This window comes from Marmota marmota, unplaced genomic scaffold (genome assembly GCF_001458135.2).
Source record: "Marmota marmota marmota unplaced genomic scaffold, marMar, whole genome shotgun sequence".
Lineage (NCBI taxonomy): Eukaryota > Metazoa > Chordata > Mammalia > Rodentia > Sciuridae > Marmota > Marmota marmota.
Genome location: NW_025999977.1, coordinates 691,965 through 708,887, shown reverse-complemented (window position 1 = coordinate 708,887; position 16,923 = coordinate 691,965). Strand labels below are relative to the sequence as shown.

Sequence of the window (16,923 nt, the reverse complement as noted above, 5' to 3'; positions counted from 1 at the left end):
GGGGAGGTAGAGGTCAGGGGCCAGGCTCCAGGCAAGGGAGAGCACAGAAGGCCTGGACCCACATGGCGGTGACTGGCCCAGGGCGGGAGAGGGGGCGGAGGAAAGGCAGGTTCTGGGGGCGTGGGCAGCTCTTCCGGACCAGAGTGGATAGAGGATTCCCTGGACCCTGGTGGGGATGTAGACGGGAGGCTAGGGGGATCTCGGCTCTCCTGAGACAAGAAGGGTCTCAAGGCATCCTCTGAGGCCCACAGATCAGCCTGCTGGGGGGTGACTGACAAAGGCCCAAGCCTCTCTCCGACTGGCCCCAGACTCTGGGCCTCAGAGCCTTCTCCCCTGTCTAGAGTCCCTGCAATCTGCTGACTGGGCAGTGCCAAGCTTAATGAATTACAGGGAATGGGGACATGACCCTCAGGGCACCTGATGGGCACAGATGGGCAGGCCCCAGACCTAGAGGGGCTGGCATCCTCTACTAGCTCCTCCAGACCTGGCTCACCTAGCAGGGTCCCAGATGACCGGCTGTCAGACTCCTCTGAGTCAGGCTTCCTGCCCTCCCCCTTGGTCTCTAATGGACCAACAGTGAGTGCATCTAGGGTAGAGTTTTCTCCTCCTGCCCCTGCTCCCCAGCTACTCAATCCCCCTGCAGCCTTCTCTTGTTCCTCCTCGTCCTCCTCCTCCTCCACTTGAGAATTTGAGGGTGTGAAGAGGCGGGGTGGCTTGGGAGGCGGTGTGCTGGGCCTCAGCCCCTCCTCCCGCTCCTGCTGGGGTTTAGGCTCTGGCTCCGGCTCTGGCTCCAGCTCTGGCTCCTCTGGCTCTGGCTCCAGGGGGGGAGGCCCCTTGCTTCCCTTGAGGATCACAGTTTCTGGTGACTCTGCTTGCACCCGGGGAGGAGACAGCACATCAGACTCTCCTTGCAGGACAGTTGAGGCCATCTCAGTTGCAGGAGAAATGGTGACCACATCCCAAGGCCAGGAATCATCTGTATTGAGCTCATGGAAAAGCTGATTTTCACCTCTGGGGGCCTCCTCATCCTGGCCCTCAGGAGTGTCACCTGAACCTGGTAGCCTCTCCCACACACTGATCACTTCTGGAGAGCTGAAAAGAGATGTCCCACTGTCTGCTGGACTCTGTCCAGCTCCCACTTCTGGGTCCGGCGGCTCCCTGTCTGGTGCTGAGGTCGAGGCTCTCAGTTGCGGCTGGGCTGATGCAGAGGGCAGGCCAGGCCCAGCTGACCCAAGGGGCCCTGGGTCAGATGCACTTGTGTTCTGCTGGTCCAGTTCAGAGTCCAGAGGAGCCCCTGGCTCCAGCCACATGCTGCTCCCACCTCTTCCTCCCCCAGGGTCTCCCTGGGGCTCAGCTGCCTTCACTGTCAAGGCCCTGGGGCCTGGGGCCTGCAGCCCAGCCGCCTCCAGCCCCACTCCTTCAGGGGCCAGGATCTCGCTCCTGGCCTCCGGATGCAGCCTGCCAGCAGCAAAGATGTTGAAGGTGTCGTCCCACTCAGGCAGGGCTTTCCCAAGGGAGGCCAGGGGGGCGGGGCTGGCCCTCGAGGCACTGGGGAGAGAGGGAGCAGGTGAAGGAGAGTTTAGTGCTATGTCGGCTATGAGCTCCTCGAAGAAGGGGTTGCTCTGCAAGGAGGTGAGGAACGGGTTGGTGACACCCAAGAATCCAGATGGGGTGGCTTCGGGGGTGATGGTGGCGGTGGCAGCAGCAGGGGAGGCGGCTGCAAAAAGGTTAGTGCTTAGCATGGGAGCAGCGGTGGGAGCAGGAGTGGGGGGGGCCGGAGCCCAGGGGGAGCAGGGGAAGTGGTGAGGAGCAGCTGGGTCAGGTTCTACCTGAGGAGACACGTCCAGGCTGTGGAGGGAGACAAAACCATGAGCCTCCTGGTTAATGCTGAGACTGGAAAAGGCCCTGCCGAGTACCACGCCCCCACCCCTGCCTCAAGACCAGGTGCCACGGCACTACTTGGGCCAGGGGCCAGAAGGAAGATCCAACATATGACTTTATTAGGCACCACCCAAGGAGAAGGGTGCTGGCCACAACTAACTTAATCCTCATACCGACCCCCATCTTACAGCAGGATCCAAACCTAAACCAAGTGTTCCCTCCTCTGTCCCATGCTGAAGAGTCTTTATCAAATTTACACTTAACTCTTTGTCAAATTTATACTTCAAAAACAACTGAAAGTACCTGGCATCTCTTTTAGGACTGAGAACAAAAGACACCAGCCAGCTTGGAGGGGAGAGAGAACAGAATAAGGCCAGGCCTGGGTATTTGGCTGGACAGGGCTGGCACTAAGAGAACCAAGCAGGACACCTGGAATTTGGGCTCCTGAAACAAACTGGGCTGCATTGATTCCCTGCAGAAGCAGGTAAGGATGGACTGTCATCCAGCATGACAAGGTGATCATCAAAGAGGATGGCCCATCTCATTTTTGTGAGGGGCAACCTAACCCACGAGGGAAGACAGGCTCCTGCCGAGGACACCTGCTGTTGGGTATCCACACAGCCTAACGCCTGCCCATGGTGCCCCCTCACCTCACCTCCCTTGTGGATCAGCCCTGGGAGATGAAGAATAGGGAAATAATGGCCACAGCAACTCTGTATAAATCTCCAGGGTCCCCACACAGATCTCTGGCCACCCTGAGGGCAGGGGCATGACAAAGCAGGGACAGGGTAGGTCCTCTCAGGAAACCCGTTCCTTAACAGTGAACCTACAGTCCCCCCAAACACAGGAGACCACCACAGGGTCTTCCAGCACTTCAGCCATACCTATGAACAAAGCCCATTCCAGAGATGCCTGGGCATACTCTAAACTTAGAGCTTTTGCTGCCCCAAGACACAGACTGGAGGCCAGAAAAACTGGAGGAGGAAAGCAGAACAAACACTAGGGTTTCCTGGAGTCTAACAGGAGTTACAGCTAAGCCCACAGTCAGACCTACACCTGGTGGCCTCACCACTGCTCTAACAGTCTCATTCCTCGTGGCTGGCATCTGGCCCCCTCTCCAAGCTCCCAAGGCCCACTCCTAGACCTCTGCCTGCCTAGGTGGAAACATCAGAGGGAAAACTCCACACCCATCTTCTCCATTCAGTTTCTTCTACAAGAAATGTGGGTGGTAAACCCTGAGGCAGCAGAAGCCAGGCCTCACCAGATGGTCCATGAGAAATGCAGGCTGGGGGAACAGGGCATCAGTGGAAAGAGGCTGAGCTGTCTGGAGCTTGCCAGGGTCCAGACAGGGCAGGCCTGCACACAGAATCAAGCAGGCAATGGGAAGGAGTTCAGTCAACCAGAGGCAAAGGTGGATCCCAGAGACAGGAGTAGGGAGGGCGGGTCACAGCCAGGTCTGGGACACCTCTCTCCCAGTTCCTTTGTGATGAGTGGCCTAAGTGACCTGGGAATGAGGGCCACATTAACCCTGCAGCCTCAGCCTGGCCCCCCACTCACCCAGGAAGTTTCACAGGAGCCTGGTGGCAGTCACCACTACAAGAGGAGGAGCACCAGGAAGGCCAAGCCAGGCTCAGCAGCCTCCCTCCCCACCATGGCTCTCCAGAGACGAACATGAACTCGTTGGTATGGAATCCACTAAGGGCTCTCCCCAGAGAATGGGGCTCTGGGTACAAGGCGCCAGGCACAGCAGGCTTCCCAGAGCAGGGGTGCCTGAGAGCATTCTGTACATCCTGGTCTCCAGAACACTCCCCCCTTCATCTGTCCTCTCCCTATCAACACCAAGGGCACGTTCTGAAGGGTCTCACTTCAAAACATCCTCTCCCTGCCCGTACTCCTGGCACAGGTCAGAAGCACATTCCCTTGTGTGGTCCAACTCTGTAGGCTGGGGTCTGAGACCAGAGAAAATTTTTCTAAGTCCTGGAACCCACTGTACTAGCCACCCCTAAGAAGTGGGGACAAAATTATGCTGACTTATCTTCTCATTTAGACCCAAATGTTGGGGTGAGAAATCAGAAGACCAAATAACTCTGCCCCTTTAATCTGGGGGATAAAATGTTAGGACACACAGGAACTTGGGATGATGGGCTGGAACCTGCGACTTAATGTAAATCACCTATTCACTTAGGTAAATAGAAGGCATTTTATTTATTTATTTATTTTGCAGTACTGGGGCTAGAACCCAGAACTTCAGGCGGCAAGCATTCTACCACTGAACCCCACCCTCGTGACCTGCCACTGACTTAAACACCAAACTTCCCACCACCTCTGTAGCTAGGGGGCAGCTTTCACTAGTAGCCACTCTTCCTTAGGCTGAGATGAGTTCTGTGTCCTTGTCCCATGCATTATTCCCAACACGGCAAAAATGGATCTGCATAGGCCTTCCACCAAGCAGTCCCACAGGGGCCAAAGCCAGCCTTCAAGGCACACCCAGCCCCAGCCAGTGTGCACTTCCTGCCATCCCTCCTCAGGCATAGCCTCCTGGCGTCCTCCTGAGATGTGCCCCAGTGTCCAGGAAACCTTACCAGAAAGCTAGGCACACACTCTCCCATCATCTGTCACAATAAGGTGATAGACAGGACCCTTGTAAGTTATAACTAGGAAGACTCCATCATTTCTTCCAAATGAAAATACTTTCAATATAGTAACTATGCCAAGAAACCAGACACAAACTGGACAGAAGGCCTGACCAACTCTTAACTGGGCACATATCACAGTTTTCATTTACACCACCCAGGACACAGCCAGAAATATCGTGCCCCTCCAGCAATCATAGCACATCCCAGGCCCACAGGGACCTGCTGTCCCCCACATCTGGGGAAGGGCTGAGGAAAGGCAGAGATGCCAAAGGCCACTGTAATGACTCAACTGCCCCTCTGTTGTACCAAACTTATGTCCCCACTTTTTCTTGGGGGGGGGGGTGTATTTGCATTTGATTCCTTCCAGTGCTCAAAGTTCTAGGGTTAGCCTGATTGGGGATGGGGGGCGGATGAGGAAAACAAGGAACAGGCAGAAAAACAATCTACTCTGGCATTGACAGGTTAACATGAGTGGCTGCTGCCTGCCCTCAAGCACACACTAAATTGCTCAGCACAAATGACTTACAGCAGGGTCAGAGAACACTGATAAATTCTACGACCCAGATGGGAGTCAGTCTCAACTACCTCTCACTGTCCCTCCTCCACACAAGCAGGGGCCCAGAGTAAGAGCCCCAGACCAGCAGACTAGGGTCACGTCAGAAGGACCTTCTCTGCTCCTCCGGCCTCCATTCCTTCTCTATCAACCTGTGTTTGGCAACAACAGTGCAAGCGGACATTCAGCTTCAGGCCGCTCCATAGGGCACTGATGCCACATGGAAGCACTAGAGGGCGCCATTGCCCTGGCTAGAGAGGAACACCCAGAAATCTACAATAGCCCCAAGGGCAGAAGCACCCCAAACCCTAGGCCTACAGACAGGCTCCTCATGTTCCAGCTGGAGATCCTGCAGCTGCATTCAGCTACTACAGTTCTGAGTCTAGCCTACAGCCTGTGGCTGCTGTGAGCTGTCCCACCTCTCATTGTCTCCTCAGAAGCCCTAAGCAACCATTCCAAGTCAGAGACAAAAACCATTTCTTACAGGCCAGGTTTCCCTTCCCTGTAAGGCATATGAGGCAGGGTGCTGCTCCAGGCCAGGCACTTAACCAGAATAGTTCCTCCCACCCTACCTAGATGTACCACCAGGGCCTACCCTGTAGCTGCTACCTGCTAATGATCCAGGGAAGACAGGGATCCCTGGGAACCCTCCAGCCTACTGGGAACAAGGCTCATGATTCAACTGTGAGCAGAACCTCAGCTTCCTTACATCCATTAGCAACCCAAATTCTCCAGACTCTGAAAGGCCATTAAAAGACATGGGGACACAAAAGGAAAATGGAGACTGGAGGGAGCCCAGAAGATAACAACCGCCCAATATCATTCTCAGTCAGTCTGCAAGAGTCTGAGCCCAAAGCCTGAGTTCTCACCTACAAACAATCTCACAGAGATACAAGAGTATCCAACGTGCCCTGAAAAAGATCCAGATCCTCTACAGACAATAGCACTGATCCTAAAGTTTGTGCCCTTCTGCCCCATGCCCCCAGCTCCTCCCAGCAAATGCCCTGCCCACCACCTCTGGTACCTCTGGTTGTTATAGGACCACCAGGCTCAGTCTGGCAACCTGGCAAAGACCTACCCAATTCTTCCCAAGAGTCCCCTAGGCTACAGATGGCCAGCAATCTCCTAGGCATTGGTGGGTAGGGGCTGGGAAGAAGGTACAGGACCAGCTGTACTAAGCAGGGGAGGCAAAGGGCAGCATCACCCTGAGACTAATCCAGCCCCAACACCCCTTGCATATGAACCTCTAAAGAGGACCACCATCTGGCCTGGCCCCAACCCAGGAAGGCCCTGTACCTCACCCCCTCCTCCTCTCAGCAGACTCAATTTCCAAAGGAAAGAGAAAAAGCAGGACTATAGGATTCCTCGCCCCTCTGTTGAAGAACAGGTGCAGGGTCCTCCCTCTCCTCTATCTCTTGACCCTTCACCACTGGCCCAGTATTCCCACGTGTCCCTACATCCATCCAGAGGGGAGGGCAGGCTTGCTGAGGGACTGAAACAACCGGCCTTCCACACTGGCTAGGGCTGCTACTTATGCTGCCATCCAGGCAGGTCCAGGCCCTTGGGAAGGGGAACACAGGCTTCTGTGACCTACATCTGAAGCTCCTCCCTGGACCTGCCAAACAATGCAGCAGCCTCCCCTGGCTCAAGGCAAGGGGGCCACAAAGGGGCCAGGGTAGAGGTCAGGGTTCTGCCTGGGGACCAAGCTGTGGAACTTGTCACATTCAAAAGACAGTAACTGTGATCAGCACTTCCAACAGTGCTATACTTCAAGACCACCAGACACTAGAAAGGGCCTGAGCCCAGGAGGCGGGGGCTGGGGGACTATATATTTCAGGAAAGCTACCATGGCCTCTTGCCAGGCTAGGAAACAACTGGGAGTAAGGAGAAGGAAAAGCAACAATTGTTTGACCCCTATTCCTTAGCAGGAAGAGGTCCCAGAGCCAGCAGGGCAGCTGAAGTGAAGTCATCTAGCTTCAGCAAAGGTGAGGTGTCCCCTGTTCCCACCTCACTACTTGCTAAGGCTTTCTCACCTTGAGATTAACGGGCAAGAGGTAGAGAGGTAAGGAAGCCAAGAATCTATTAAAGATAACCCCTTCTTGATTTTCTCCTATCTGTCCCTCCCTCAGGAACTGGGCATGCTAACTCAGGCAGCAGGGACAAAGGACAACCTCCACTGACAGGACCCTCAGGACACTGTGATCTTGCAACTTACCTGTGTCCACGTGCACAGAACGAGCCTTAGCTTAAGGAAACAGGGTACCCCCACTTAACCATGCGAAGCCAGCAGCCTGCCCGAGGGTCACGTTTGCTCCCTGGTCCTGCCCCAGGTCCCAGGCAGCAAACACCTCAGCATCCTCCCCAAGGAGCAAAGCTAGTCTTGCTAAGGACGTACCTGGGTTTATGAGTTGGTTCCTTGGCTTCTCTCAGGCCAAACCAGCTACTCTTGGTCTTTTCCTCCCCACTGGATGAGTGGTGGGGGGAGGCCCCCAGGGCAGGACCTCCCTTTTCCCCCACAGAGCTGCGGCGTCCCAGCTCGCTCCGACTCAGCCCCTGGTGGTGGTGGAAGAGGCCCATCCGGGGCTTCCGCTCTTCCTTTCGAGCTCCCTCCTTCTCTACCACAGCCTCAGAGGAGGCCACCATCGGTGTGGCAACCTGGACCGGCTTTCCTTCTGGATGCCGGACCCCTTCCACGTCTCCAGAATGGCTAGCCCCAGTGGCCAATACTTTGGCTTGAGTGCCCAAGTCCTCTTGTCCAGGTGCCACCTCCGAGCTGCTGGTGCCACGGCTGCTTCTGCCCCAGGAGTCCTCCGAGGACCGAGGCACCTCCTCAGAGGGCCGGGAAGAGACACCAGGGAGGGAGCTGGAGGGTGGGAATGGGCCTGAGATGGAACTGCGGTGCCGCAAGGGGGCCTGGGGCTCCTCGTTGTAGATGTGGCTCCCATTGACACAGAGGGAAGAGCGGGAGGCAGCATCAAGGTGGCCCTGGAGGTCGAGAAGGGCCCGGGGAGGAGCCACACGCATCTGGCTAGCCTCATCGCTGTAGGTCCTCTTGTGAGAGAGCAGCTTGGGAGACTGTGTGGAATCCCTGCCTGAAAAGGAGACATAACTGTAGTTAGCACAGGGAAGGGAGCCCCATTTCCCAGCCCCAGGTCTTCCTTACCAGGGGGAGAGCCTGCCCTCCCCCTCCCTTCCCCAGGGCATGTGGCCCCAGCTCCCTCACCCTCAGTGGACAGCCAGCTGCTGCGGCTGGGAGAGCGGGTGAGAAGCTCGGCACCAGGGCCCTGGTAGGCCAGGCTCCCGCTGGCCGAGGACAAGGTGCTGTCTGAGCCCAGTGAGGTATTGGACTGGGTCAGGGATGACTTGCGCAGCTTGTTTCGGAGGAAAAAGCCTTTAGCTTTGCCCATCTTGCCCAGGCTGCCCAGCTCTGGATCCTCGAGGGCACTGCTTGGGAGGATGGCAGAAGAAGATTCCAGATCAAACTTCTTCTTGCCCTTCATCTTGTCCTTGAGCTTGCTGAAGGGGGACCGTGGCTTGTCCTTCATGGACAGGTCAAACATGCTGGCACTCAAGTTGTTGCGAGTGAACTGGATGGTGACTTGGATCTCTCCGCGTTCCTTCTCCTTCTTGCCCGTCTTGGAATGCAGCTTATACCATCTATGAGAATGGGGGGATGGGCAGAGCTTTGCTCACAGGCTCAACGCACCTGGCTCCCCCCAGTGCCAGGCACCTCACAGAGCCTCCCCACAGACTCCTGCTCTGACATGCCAGCCCAGGCTGCCAAGCCACACAGCTAAGAAACTCCCAAACGTTTCCCATGGAAGAGAACCACATCCTGAGTGGGGGAAGGTCCTTGGGTGCACTCAAGCAGGGCACTGGTTGCCATGCCATGCCCCTCCCGCCAGTACCTTCCCCTCTGCTCAGAGACCCATGCTGTCCCATGCCCCTCTGAAACTCTGAGGCCCAGAGGGGTGAGGCTGGATCTGGGAGGGACTGCCATTTATCCAGGCCCACACTTCCTCTGGTTCACATCATCTCCTCTGGCTAGTCCCAGCCAAAGAACTACTCTTAGCTCTCAGAAAAGAACAGCTCACTCAAGAGGCCCAGGGCCAGGAACACGGGAATGCCAGTGCACACACACCCCTCACCCACACACTGACTCACCCCAAGTCCTGCCAGGAACACCTCTGAGAGATGGAAGGGCAGAAAGAACAGCAAGAGGCCTGAAGCAATGGACCCAGGGAGGAGGAACACTCACTTGCCAAGCCACATGGATGTCATACCTCACTCCCATTCACACCTCATGAGCAGCTCCTGGGGAGCGGACACCACCCCGGTCTACAGCTCGGGAGAGTGATACTGCGGTAAAGTAGGAAGCAGACGGGAGAGGGGAGACTCCAAGTCAGGTTTTCATCCCAGGGAAGCCCATGTTCTTTCTACTTTCCACTTCCCAGGGAGACAAAAAGGGAGACCCCAACACACATGACCTTGGTGCAGAGTGAGGGGAGTCTACCCTACTGTAGAAGAGGCTGAGCGTGGTGGCTTGGGAGCTTCTTAGAAAGCTAAACATACTCTTGCCATACAAGGAGTAATTGCATTCCTTGGTATTTACCCTACCAAGGTGAAAACCTATGCCCACAGAAAGACCTGCTCACAAATGTTTATGGCACCTCTAGTTATAAAACTGCCAAAACATGAAAACTGCCAAGATGCCCTTCAGTAGGTGAATAGATAAACAAACTGGTACATCCAGACAATGGAATGCTATGCAATGATAAAAAGGAATGAGCTGTTGAGCCATGAAAAAACATGGAAAGATTATTTATTTATTTGGGTTTTTGTTTGCTTGTTTGTTTTTGTTTGTTTCATGGAAGAATTTTAAATGTGTAAGTAAAAGAAGCCAGTTTGAAAAGTCTTATATGATTCCACTACGACATTCTGGAAAGGCAAAACTACAGAAATAATAAAAAGATCAGTGTTTACCAGCAACTTAGAGGAAGGGATGAAGAGGGAGAGCACTGGGGCTTTTTATTTTTAGGGCAGTGGATCAATCCTGAAGGACACTATCATGGTGAACACATGTCATTTTACATTTGTCAGACCCCACAGACTGTACACTACATGAAGAGTGAACCCTGAGGTAAACTGTAGACTCTAGGTAATAACAATGTCCTGATGTTGGCCCATCATTCGTAGCAAACCTGCTACACTATGGTAAGACATTAATAAGACAGGAAATAATTGGAGACTCTTGGGGTAGACGGGAAGGAAATAATGGGGGCTGTAGGGGTGTATGGGACTCACATACTTTCTACTCATTTTTTTGGTAAACCTAAAACTGTTCTATATTAAAAAAAAATTCTAATCTGGCTGGGGATGTGGCTCAAGCGGTGGCGCGCTCGCCTGGCATGCGTGTGGCCCGGGTTCGATCCTCAGCACCACATACAAACGAAGATGTTGTGTCCGCCGAAAACTAAAAAAAAATATATATATATTAAAATTCTCTCTCTCTCTCTCTTTAAAAAAAACTTTAATCAATTTAAAGTAGAATAGAGAAAGTAAAAATGAACTATGAAAGAAATAATACAAGAAAGCTTTCCTGAACATGAATATCAGTGCCGGTACAAATGCTCCCCAAGTATGCAGCACAATGAATAAAATAGACCCATGCCCTCAGTGTCACTGAGATCCCTTTTCCCTTTCCTTTCTTTTTGATAAGGCCTCATTATGTGCCCAGGCTGAGCTCAAACTTGAAATCCTCCTGCCTCAGCCTCCCAAATAGCTGGAATTGTAAGCGTGCACCGGTGTGCTCAGCTTTCACTGTGAGATTTCTGAACACCAGGCCTGAAAAGGAAATCCTAAAGGCCTCCACCGAGGGGAAATAGGATCATGCGCCAGGAATGAAAAGTGTCCAGTCCTTGCTAGCCACACTGGGCATTGTATGAAGTACACCTCCAAGTGCCCGACAGAAAGCTTTCCACCTACCTAGAGTTCTAGACCCAGCCCATCAAGCATGAAGGCAAAATAAGGTCTAGCAACTGTGGTCAGTTTGATCATCAAAGGGCTCGAAGTCCCTTGATGCACACACACTCCTCAGTAGCAGTATGGTAGCCATTCCTCTTTGGGATCCATCTACTGTACTGTCCTCAGCTCCCTGAGCTTCTGCAGGACATAGGGGGTTGAGAGCAGAGTCCTTTGTATGAAAAATCCCTACACATCCAAATATCCAGAATTAAGTCATGGATGGCACAGACTTGGTAGTGCTGGCAATTTCTTTGTTGTTGTTTAACACTTTTTTTTAAGGCTGTCCCAAGAGCACTTCCAAATTGCCTCCCTTACGAAGAGTTATTGTGACTGAACCTTCAGGTGCTCATCTTGAGCTACTCTCTGTCCCCTCCTTGGGACACACTTGATGGCCTGCACAGAGTGAGTATGGGCTGCTGGTTTTCCTTCCCAGCTTCTGGGAAGGCCGGGCCAGACCAGAAAACAGTGGTGCAGCAGGAAAGGTAGAGCTCCATGCTCAAAGAGCATGCGCCTCTTGGGAGTCCAGATACACAGGGGCAGGAGTACACGACAAGAGAGCCAAACTGAAGGACAGCGTGTGAGGATGTCTGGGGCGACTTTAGGGGAAAGACCCACTAGCTGCCTCTGCCTCCTCCTGCCCTCTCAACCCAATGCCTGCCCTTGGCCAGACCCTTAAATCTTTAAAGACCACATTCCAGTCACTTTCCCCAGATGTGGAATGGGCCACATTTAGCCCAGGAAGACACTGGGAAGTGAGGCAAAAGGAGTTTATGGACTCCAGTCCCAATTTAGCCAAGGCCCCCTGAGTAACTGGAATCAGTAACAGATATCCTCTGCTGGGGCATGAAGGTCAGGGCACTCAGCCCTAGCTGGTCACATTCCACACACACAGCCAGAACAGTGGTTACCTCCCAGGTGTGAGGCTGCAGGGAACTATCACTTCCTACATTGGCTATTTCTGTCTTGTTCAAAATTTTTATAAGGAACACCTACTATGGGCCACAGGACAGGCCACTCTGCTCTCCCTCACCCAGGTGAAGGCAGGGGGATCATCAGCCCAGGCTGAGGCTCAGGCCTCTCCCCAAGGATCCTCCGCCCTACCCTGTGTGGTCACTTCACCTTCTCTTCGAATTTCCCTAGGAATTCGGCTTTTTCTCTGGACCTGCTATTTAGGGAGGTCAGGAAGGCGAAAAGGTTCTCCTCAGAACAGAGTGAGGATGTCTCGACCCCTCTGCCTCCCAACCTTCCCTCTGCCTCCCAACCTTCCCTCTGCCTCCCAACCTTCCCTCTGCCTCCCAACCTTCCCTCTGCCCACCAGTCCAAGTGGGACTGAAAGGAACCCTGCCAGGCACCTCAGGCTCCCAGAGGACTTGGCCAGAGCAGAAGTGTGACCTCCTCAGGCTGAGGTGGCAAGGCCGCACAGCCAAACGCTCCTAGATGAGGCCCACCCCCCACCACGACCAAAGCTCCTGCTTCCTTCTTTGTGGACCAGAAAGCCTCCCAACCTACCTCAATATGCAACTACTAGAAGATGGTGGCTCACAGGACAGAGCCCTTGCCTTCAGAGACCCCCAACCTTCCATGTATCAGACGCACGCACGCACGCACACACGCCAAGACTTACTGAACTATAAGGTCCAGTCTGGAAATCTACATTTTTTAGAGCAAGGGGCTCCTCAATGACATGTGGGAACCACAGTGGGATGGCCCCTATCTGCTCTACATCATTTCACAGGTCAGAGATCAACATTCCCTCCACCCTGCCAGGCACAGTAGCACCCAGTCCCCTGGAGGCTAGGGAGCTATAAACGTTGGGGACGAGGATGGGCAGCTGGAGACTATCCTTTCAATGTCCCACCCCCAGCTGACCCAAGAGCAAATGAGCTCCAGGCTCCTAACAGTTTATCCCTGAGGCTTCTGCAGGGAATGTGACAACAGGTCCTGTGCCATCAAGTTCTCATCCTCTGGGAAGCTCTTAGCTACGACCCCACTGGCCTGATCCAATCCCTCCACTATCTGACCAGGCCAGACACTCTGAACCCAATTCACCCTTCAACCAGATTGGGCAGTACTCTGCTCCATGACCATCCAATTCCCAGGCTCCTGGGGTGTTTCTCCCCAGCTGAACTGTGGTCCCACAGCTCCAAAGTAAGGGAAAAAAGCAAGGTAGAACCCATGAGCTCTTAGGCTCCCTCAGCAATTCACTCCTCACTGCTCTCTCAGAAGCTGGCTTCCGGCTGCCAACACTTCCCAGTCAGTTCTGTCTTCTCTCGACAGCCTTCGGACTCTGGTTCTTGATTCCTAACTCTGAGCACTGTGCCTGGCCTTCAAGACAATTTGCCAGTTCCTTTAACAAACACCACCCTTGTCCCCCAGGCCTGGCAACAGGGGAGATGGTCCTATGGGACAAGAAACAGCCTCCTGGTTTCTTCGCTGAAGAAACCTGTTCCTTCCCTCATGCCCACTCACCAGAGCCTGGCTGGGCCATCACAGCCCTGGGAACCACAAATTCCAAGCTGAGGCCTGATCCCTTTCTCCCATCCAGGGCTGAGACCCAGCCAAAAATCAATCAGGATTTGACCAAGACCCAAATATACAACTACTAAAAGATGGTGGCTCACAGGACAGAGCCCTTGTCTTCAGAGACCCCCAACCTGCCACGTATCAGACGCATACACGCATGCCAAAACTTACTGAACAATAAGGTCCAGTCTGGAAATCTACATTTTTTAGAGCAAGGGGCTCCTCAATGACATGTGGGAACCACAGTGGGATGGCCCCTGTCTGCTCTACATCATTTCACAGGTCAGAGATCAACATTCCCTCCACCTGGCTTTATCCTCAAGGACATTCTGGTGGAACCCAGGAGAAACCAGTGACACTTTGTGCCCATCTAAGGCTTGCCTTCCCAAGTCCCTAGAATATGCTGCTTCTGAGAGAACTGAACCTAAAAACACTCATCTCTCCCCAGGAGGAAGCAATCTGCCAGTGAAAGACACGGAGAGGGTCAGGCATAATTAAGCACTGTGTAAATTAAGAGTGCTATGAGGAAGTAGGCCTCATTTCCACAAAACCACTTCTGAAATGACAATCTCACCAAGACATGGGGAAGGACAGTGATTCTGCCCTAGTAAAATTCCCCTCACATCCACTGGGTTCTCAAAGCCCAGGTTCCCAGTCCTTACAACATGCAATCACCAACCTGCACATCCTTCACTGCAGGTACCAAACCGCTCCGCCCATATGCACCCACCCCAACTCTCACCCCATCTGGGACACCTGACTCTCCAAGACCCAGGCAGCAGCTGCTCAGTGCACAGCATTTTGATAAAGATGAGGATTAGCTGAGTCTTGTCCCTTGTGTCTCTGTAGCCAAGACATGATGGGCATCAAGAGGCAAGGGAGAGTAAGAGAAAATTCCTTGCACCTGAAAATGTTGCAGATGCTGCTCTTCAGGAGAGATGTATCAACACTTCTCAAACTGCAAAATAACCAATGGGTCTTATGAAAATGCAGGCTCTGATGCCCTTGACGGAGCCTGAGAGGCTCCATTTCTGCCCAGCTCCCAGGAATGCCCACACTGCTGCTTCCTATGGATCACACCAAGTGGAGGGATGCACATAATGGGGCTAGAAAATAACCAGAGCTAATCTTACTGGATGCTCACTATGCACCCAGCTCTGTACCTCTCTTACTACCCACAGTCCAGGATACCTGCAGGGTATGGGATCCACTATACCCATTTTGTAGATGAAGAAACTAAGCTGTGAGAAGGTTTTAACTTGCCCAGGGTCAAATAGCCAAAATTATGGTTTGGATATGAGGCTTCCCCTAAAAGCTCCTGTGTTGATGCAGGAGTATTCAGAGGTGGAGTGATCAGATTATGAAAACTGTAACCTAATCAGATCATCCTAGTTTGAATGGACTGACTGGGTAATAACAGGTGGGGTATGGCTGGGGGATGTGTGTCACTGGGAAGAGGCTCCTTTTGCCTCCCTGATTCCATGAGTTGAGAAGCTTTACTCCACTGTACCCTTTGACCATGGTGTTCCTCCTCACCTTGGGCCCAGAGCAATGGACTGGGACATCTAAAACTGTGAGTCAAAATAAATAAACTTTCCCTCCTCTAAGTTGTTGTTGTCAGATATTTTGGTCATAGCAAAAAAATGCTAACACAGCTAGTAAGTCAGAATTTGGACATGGACGATGCCCGACTCCATGTCCATGTCCTTTTAAGATGTAGCATCACTCAGAAAGGTGAATATAAGTACCCCTGCCTCTGAGTGCCATGAGACCCAGAGGCTGGAAAGGGCCTGGATATTCATCACAGACCCCAGAAGGGGCACCGGGATGGGTGTGAAGGCCAGACCCTCCACTTCAAAAAGTTGGCATGATCCAAGTTTGTCCTATCCCCAACCCCTCAAAACTTTGTCAAGAGCAGGCCAATCTGCCCCAGAATTCCTAGGAATGTGAAAGGAAAGCCCTTAAAGGGCCTCCTCCTCAACTTAAACTCCTCGCCCAAGCCTGTCTGCTTGTCAAAGTTCAACAGGCCCAGGGGTGGACTTGGGACTCAGCCCTCAGACTCCCCCCCGACATACCCCACAAGCGGGACAAAAGCGGGATTGAGAGTGGGAAGGTAACAACGGTGCTCAACTGTTACCAAGATTATAGCCCTAGTATTTATTCCTGTCCACAGGGTTCCCAGGGCCTCATACCCAGTTCCCCACCCATTTCTCAGGAAACACAGCTGGACTAACAGATGTCACATGACATAATTAGGGAAGCCTAACACCCAAGGAGAGCCAACCTTGCAGCTGCCAAAAACACCCATGCAAGTGCCAGGTGAATCCTGTCAGAGAGCAGGGAGGGGGCTATGAGGCACTGCAGCTACTGATCTGAACACACCTGATGCACCCCCACTTCTTAGTCCAATATTCAGACCCAAATAATAGTGCCTCTTTCTAAGCCCTCACCCACCACTTATTCCAGACCCCAAACCAAGGAACCAGCTTTGTTTCTTTTTGTTTCCCCCTCACACCCAAATCAAAACTTTGAACTGGTTGGGTACAAGTGGCCCAAGCCTGTAATCCCAGTTACTGGGAAGGCAGAAGCAGGAGGATCACAAGTTCAAGTTCAGCCTCAGCAATTTAGCAACCGCTATCCCAAGATAAAATATAAAGGGCTGGGGGACTGGGACTGTGGCTCAGTGGTAGTGCACTTGCCTAGCATGTGTGAGGCACTGGTTGGATTCCCAGCACCACATATGAATAAATAAAATAAAGGTCTATCAACAACTACAAAAAATATTCTAAAAAAAGAAAGAGATTTATTGTTAAAAAAAAAATACACATATATACAAAGGGCTAGGGTGTAGCTCAGTGGTAGAGCACCCTGAAGTCAATCCCCAGTACTGCAAAAACAAAAACTGTTAGCTGTACCTGAAAATCATCTCCAGAATTCAACCGCTCTCTGCACTGTCTCCCTGCAGCCCACCCCACCACCACCCTCCTAGCATTCTAACTCCCTGCCTACCCACCACCCTGCTGCCCAAGCGTCCACTCAGAAAAGACAATCAGAGCACCTCACACTGCACCCCTCAGCACTTTTAGGTCTTTTTAGGTCTCAACTCATGACTCTCTGTATTTCTCATTCCACTCAGGCCATAGCGACCCTCTCCTGGAGTCCCTGAGCCCACGAGGCGTGTCCCATCTTAAAGCCTCTGCATGTGTTGTTTCTTCTGTCTGAAATACAGGCCCAAACCTTGCAATTGCTCACTCCCTCCCAGCAGGTCTCCCTTCAGCCGCACCTCCTCAGCCTTCCCTGAGTAGC

General features: G+C 52.9%; 1 protein-coding gene across 1 annotated transcript in view; it reads right to left on the bottom strand.

The window, feature by feature from the left end:
• The window catches only part of Rab11fip5 (RAB11 family interacting protein 5), a gene marked incomplete at its 5' end in the record, with an annotated part of 35,725 nt that overhangs the window by 6,088 nt on the left and 12,714 nt on the right, over nucleotides 1-16,923 (bottom strand). The window contains 3 exons of the mRNA XM_048804932.1: nucleotides 9-1,848; nucleotides 7,466-8,162; nucleotides 8,294-8,727. Coding sequence (XP_048660889.1) covers nucleotides 9-1,848; nucleotides 7,466-8,162; nucleotides 8,294-8,727 — 2,971 coding nt within the window. The remainder of the gene's footprint in view (nucleotides 1-8; nucleotides 1,849-7,465; nucleotides 8,163-8,293; nucleotides 8,728-16,923) is intronic.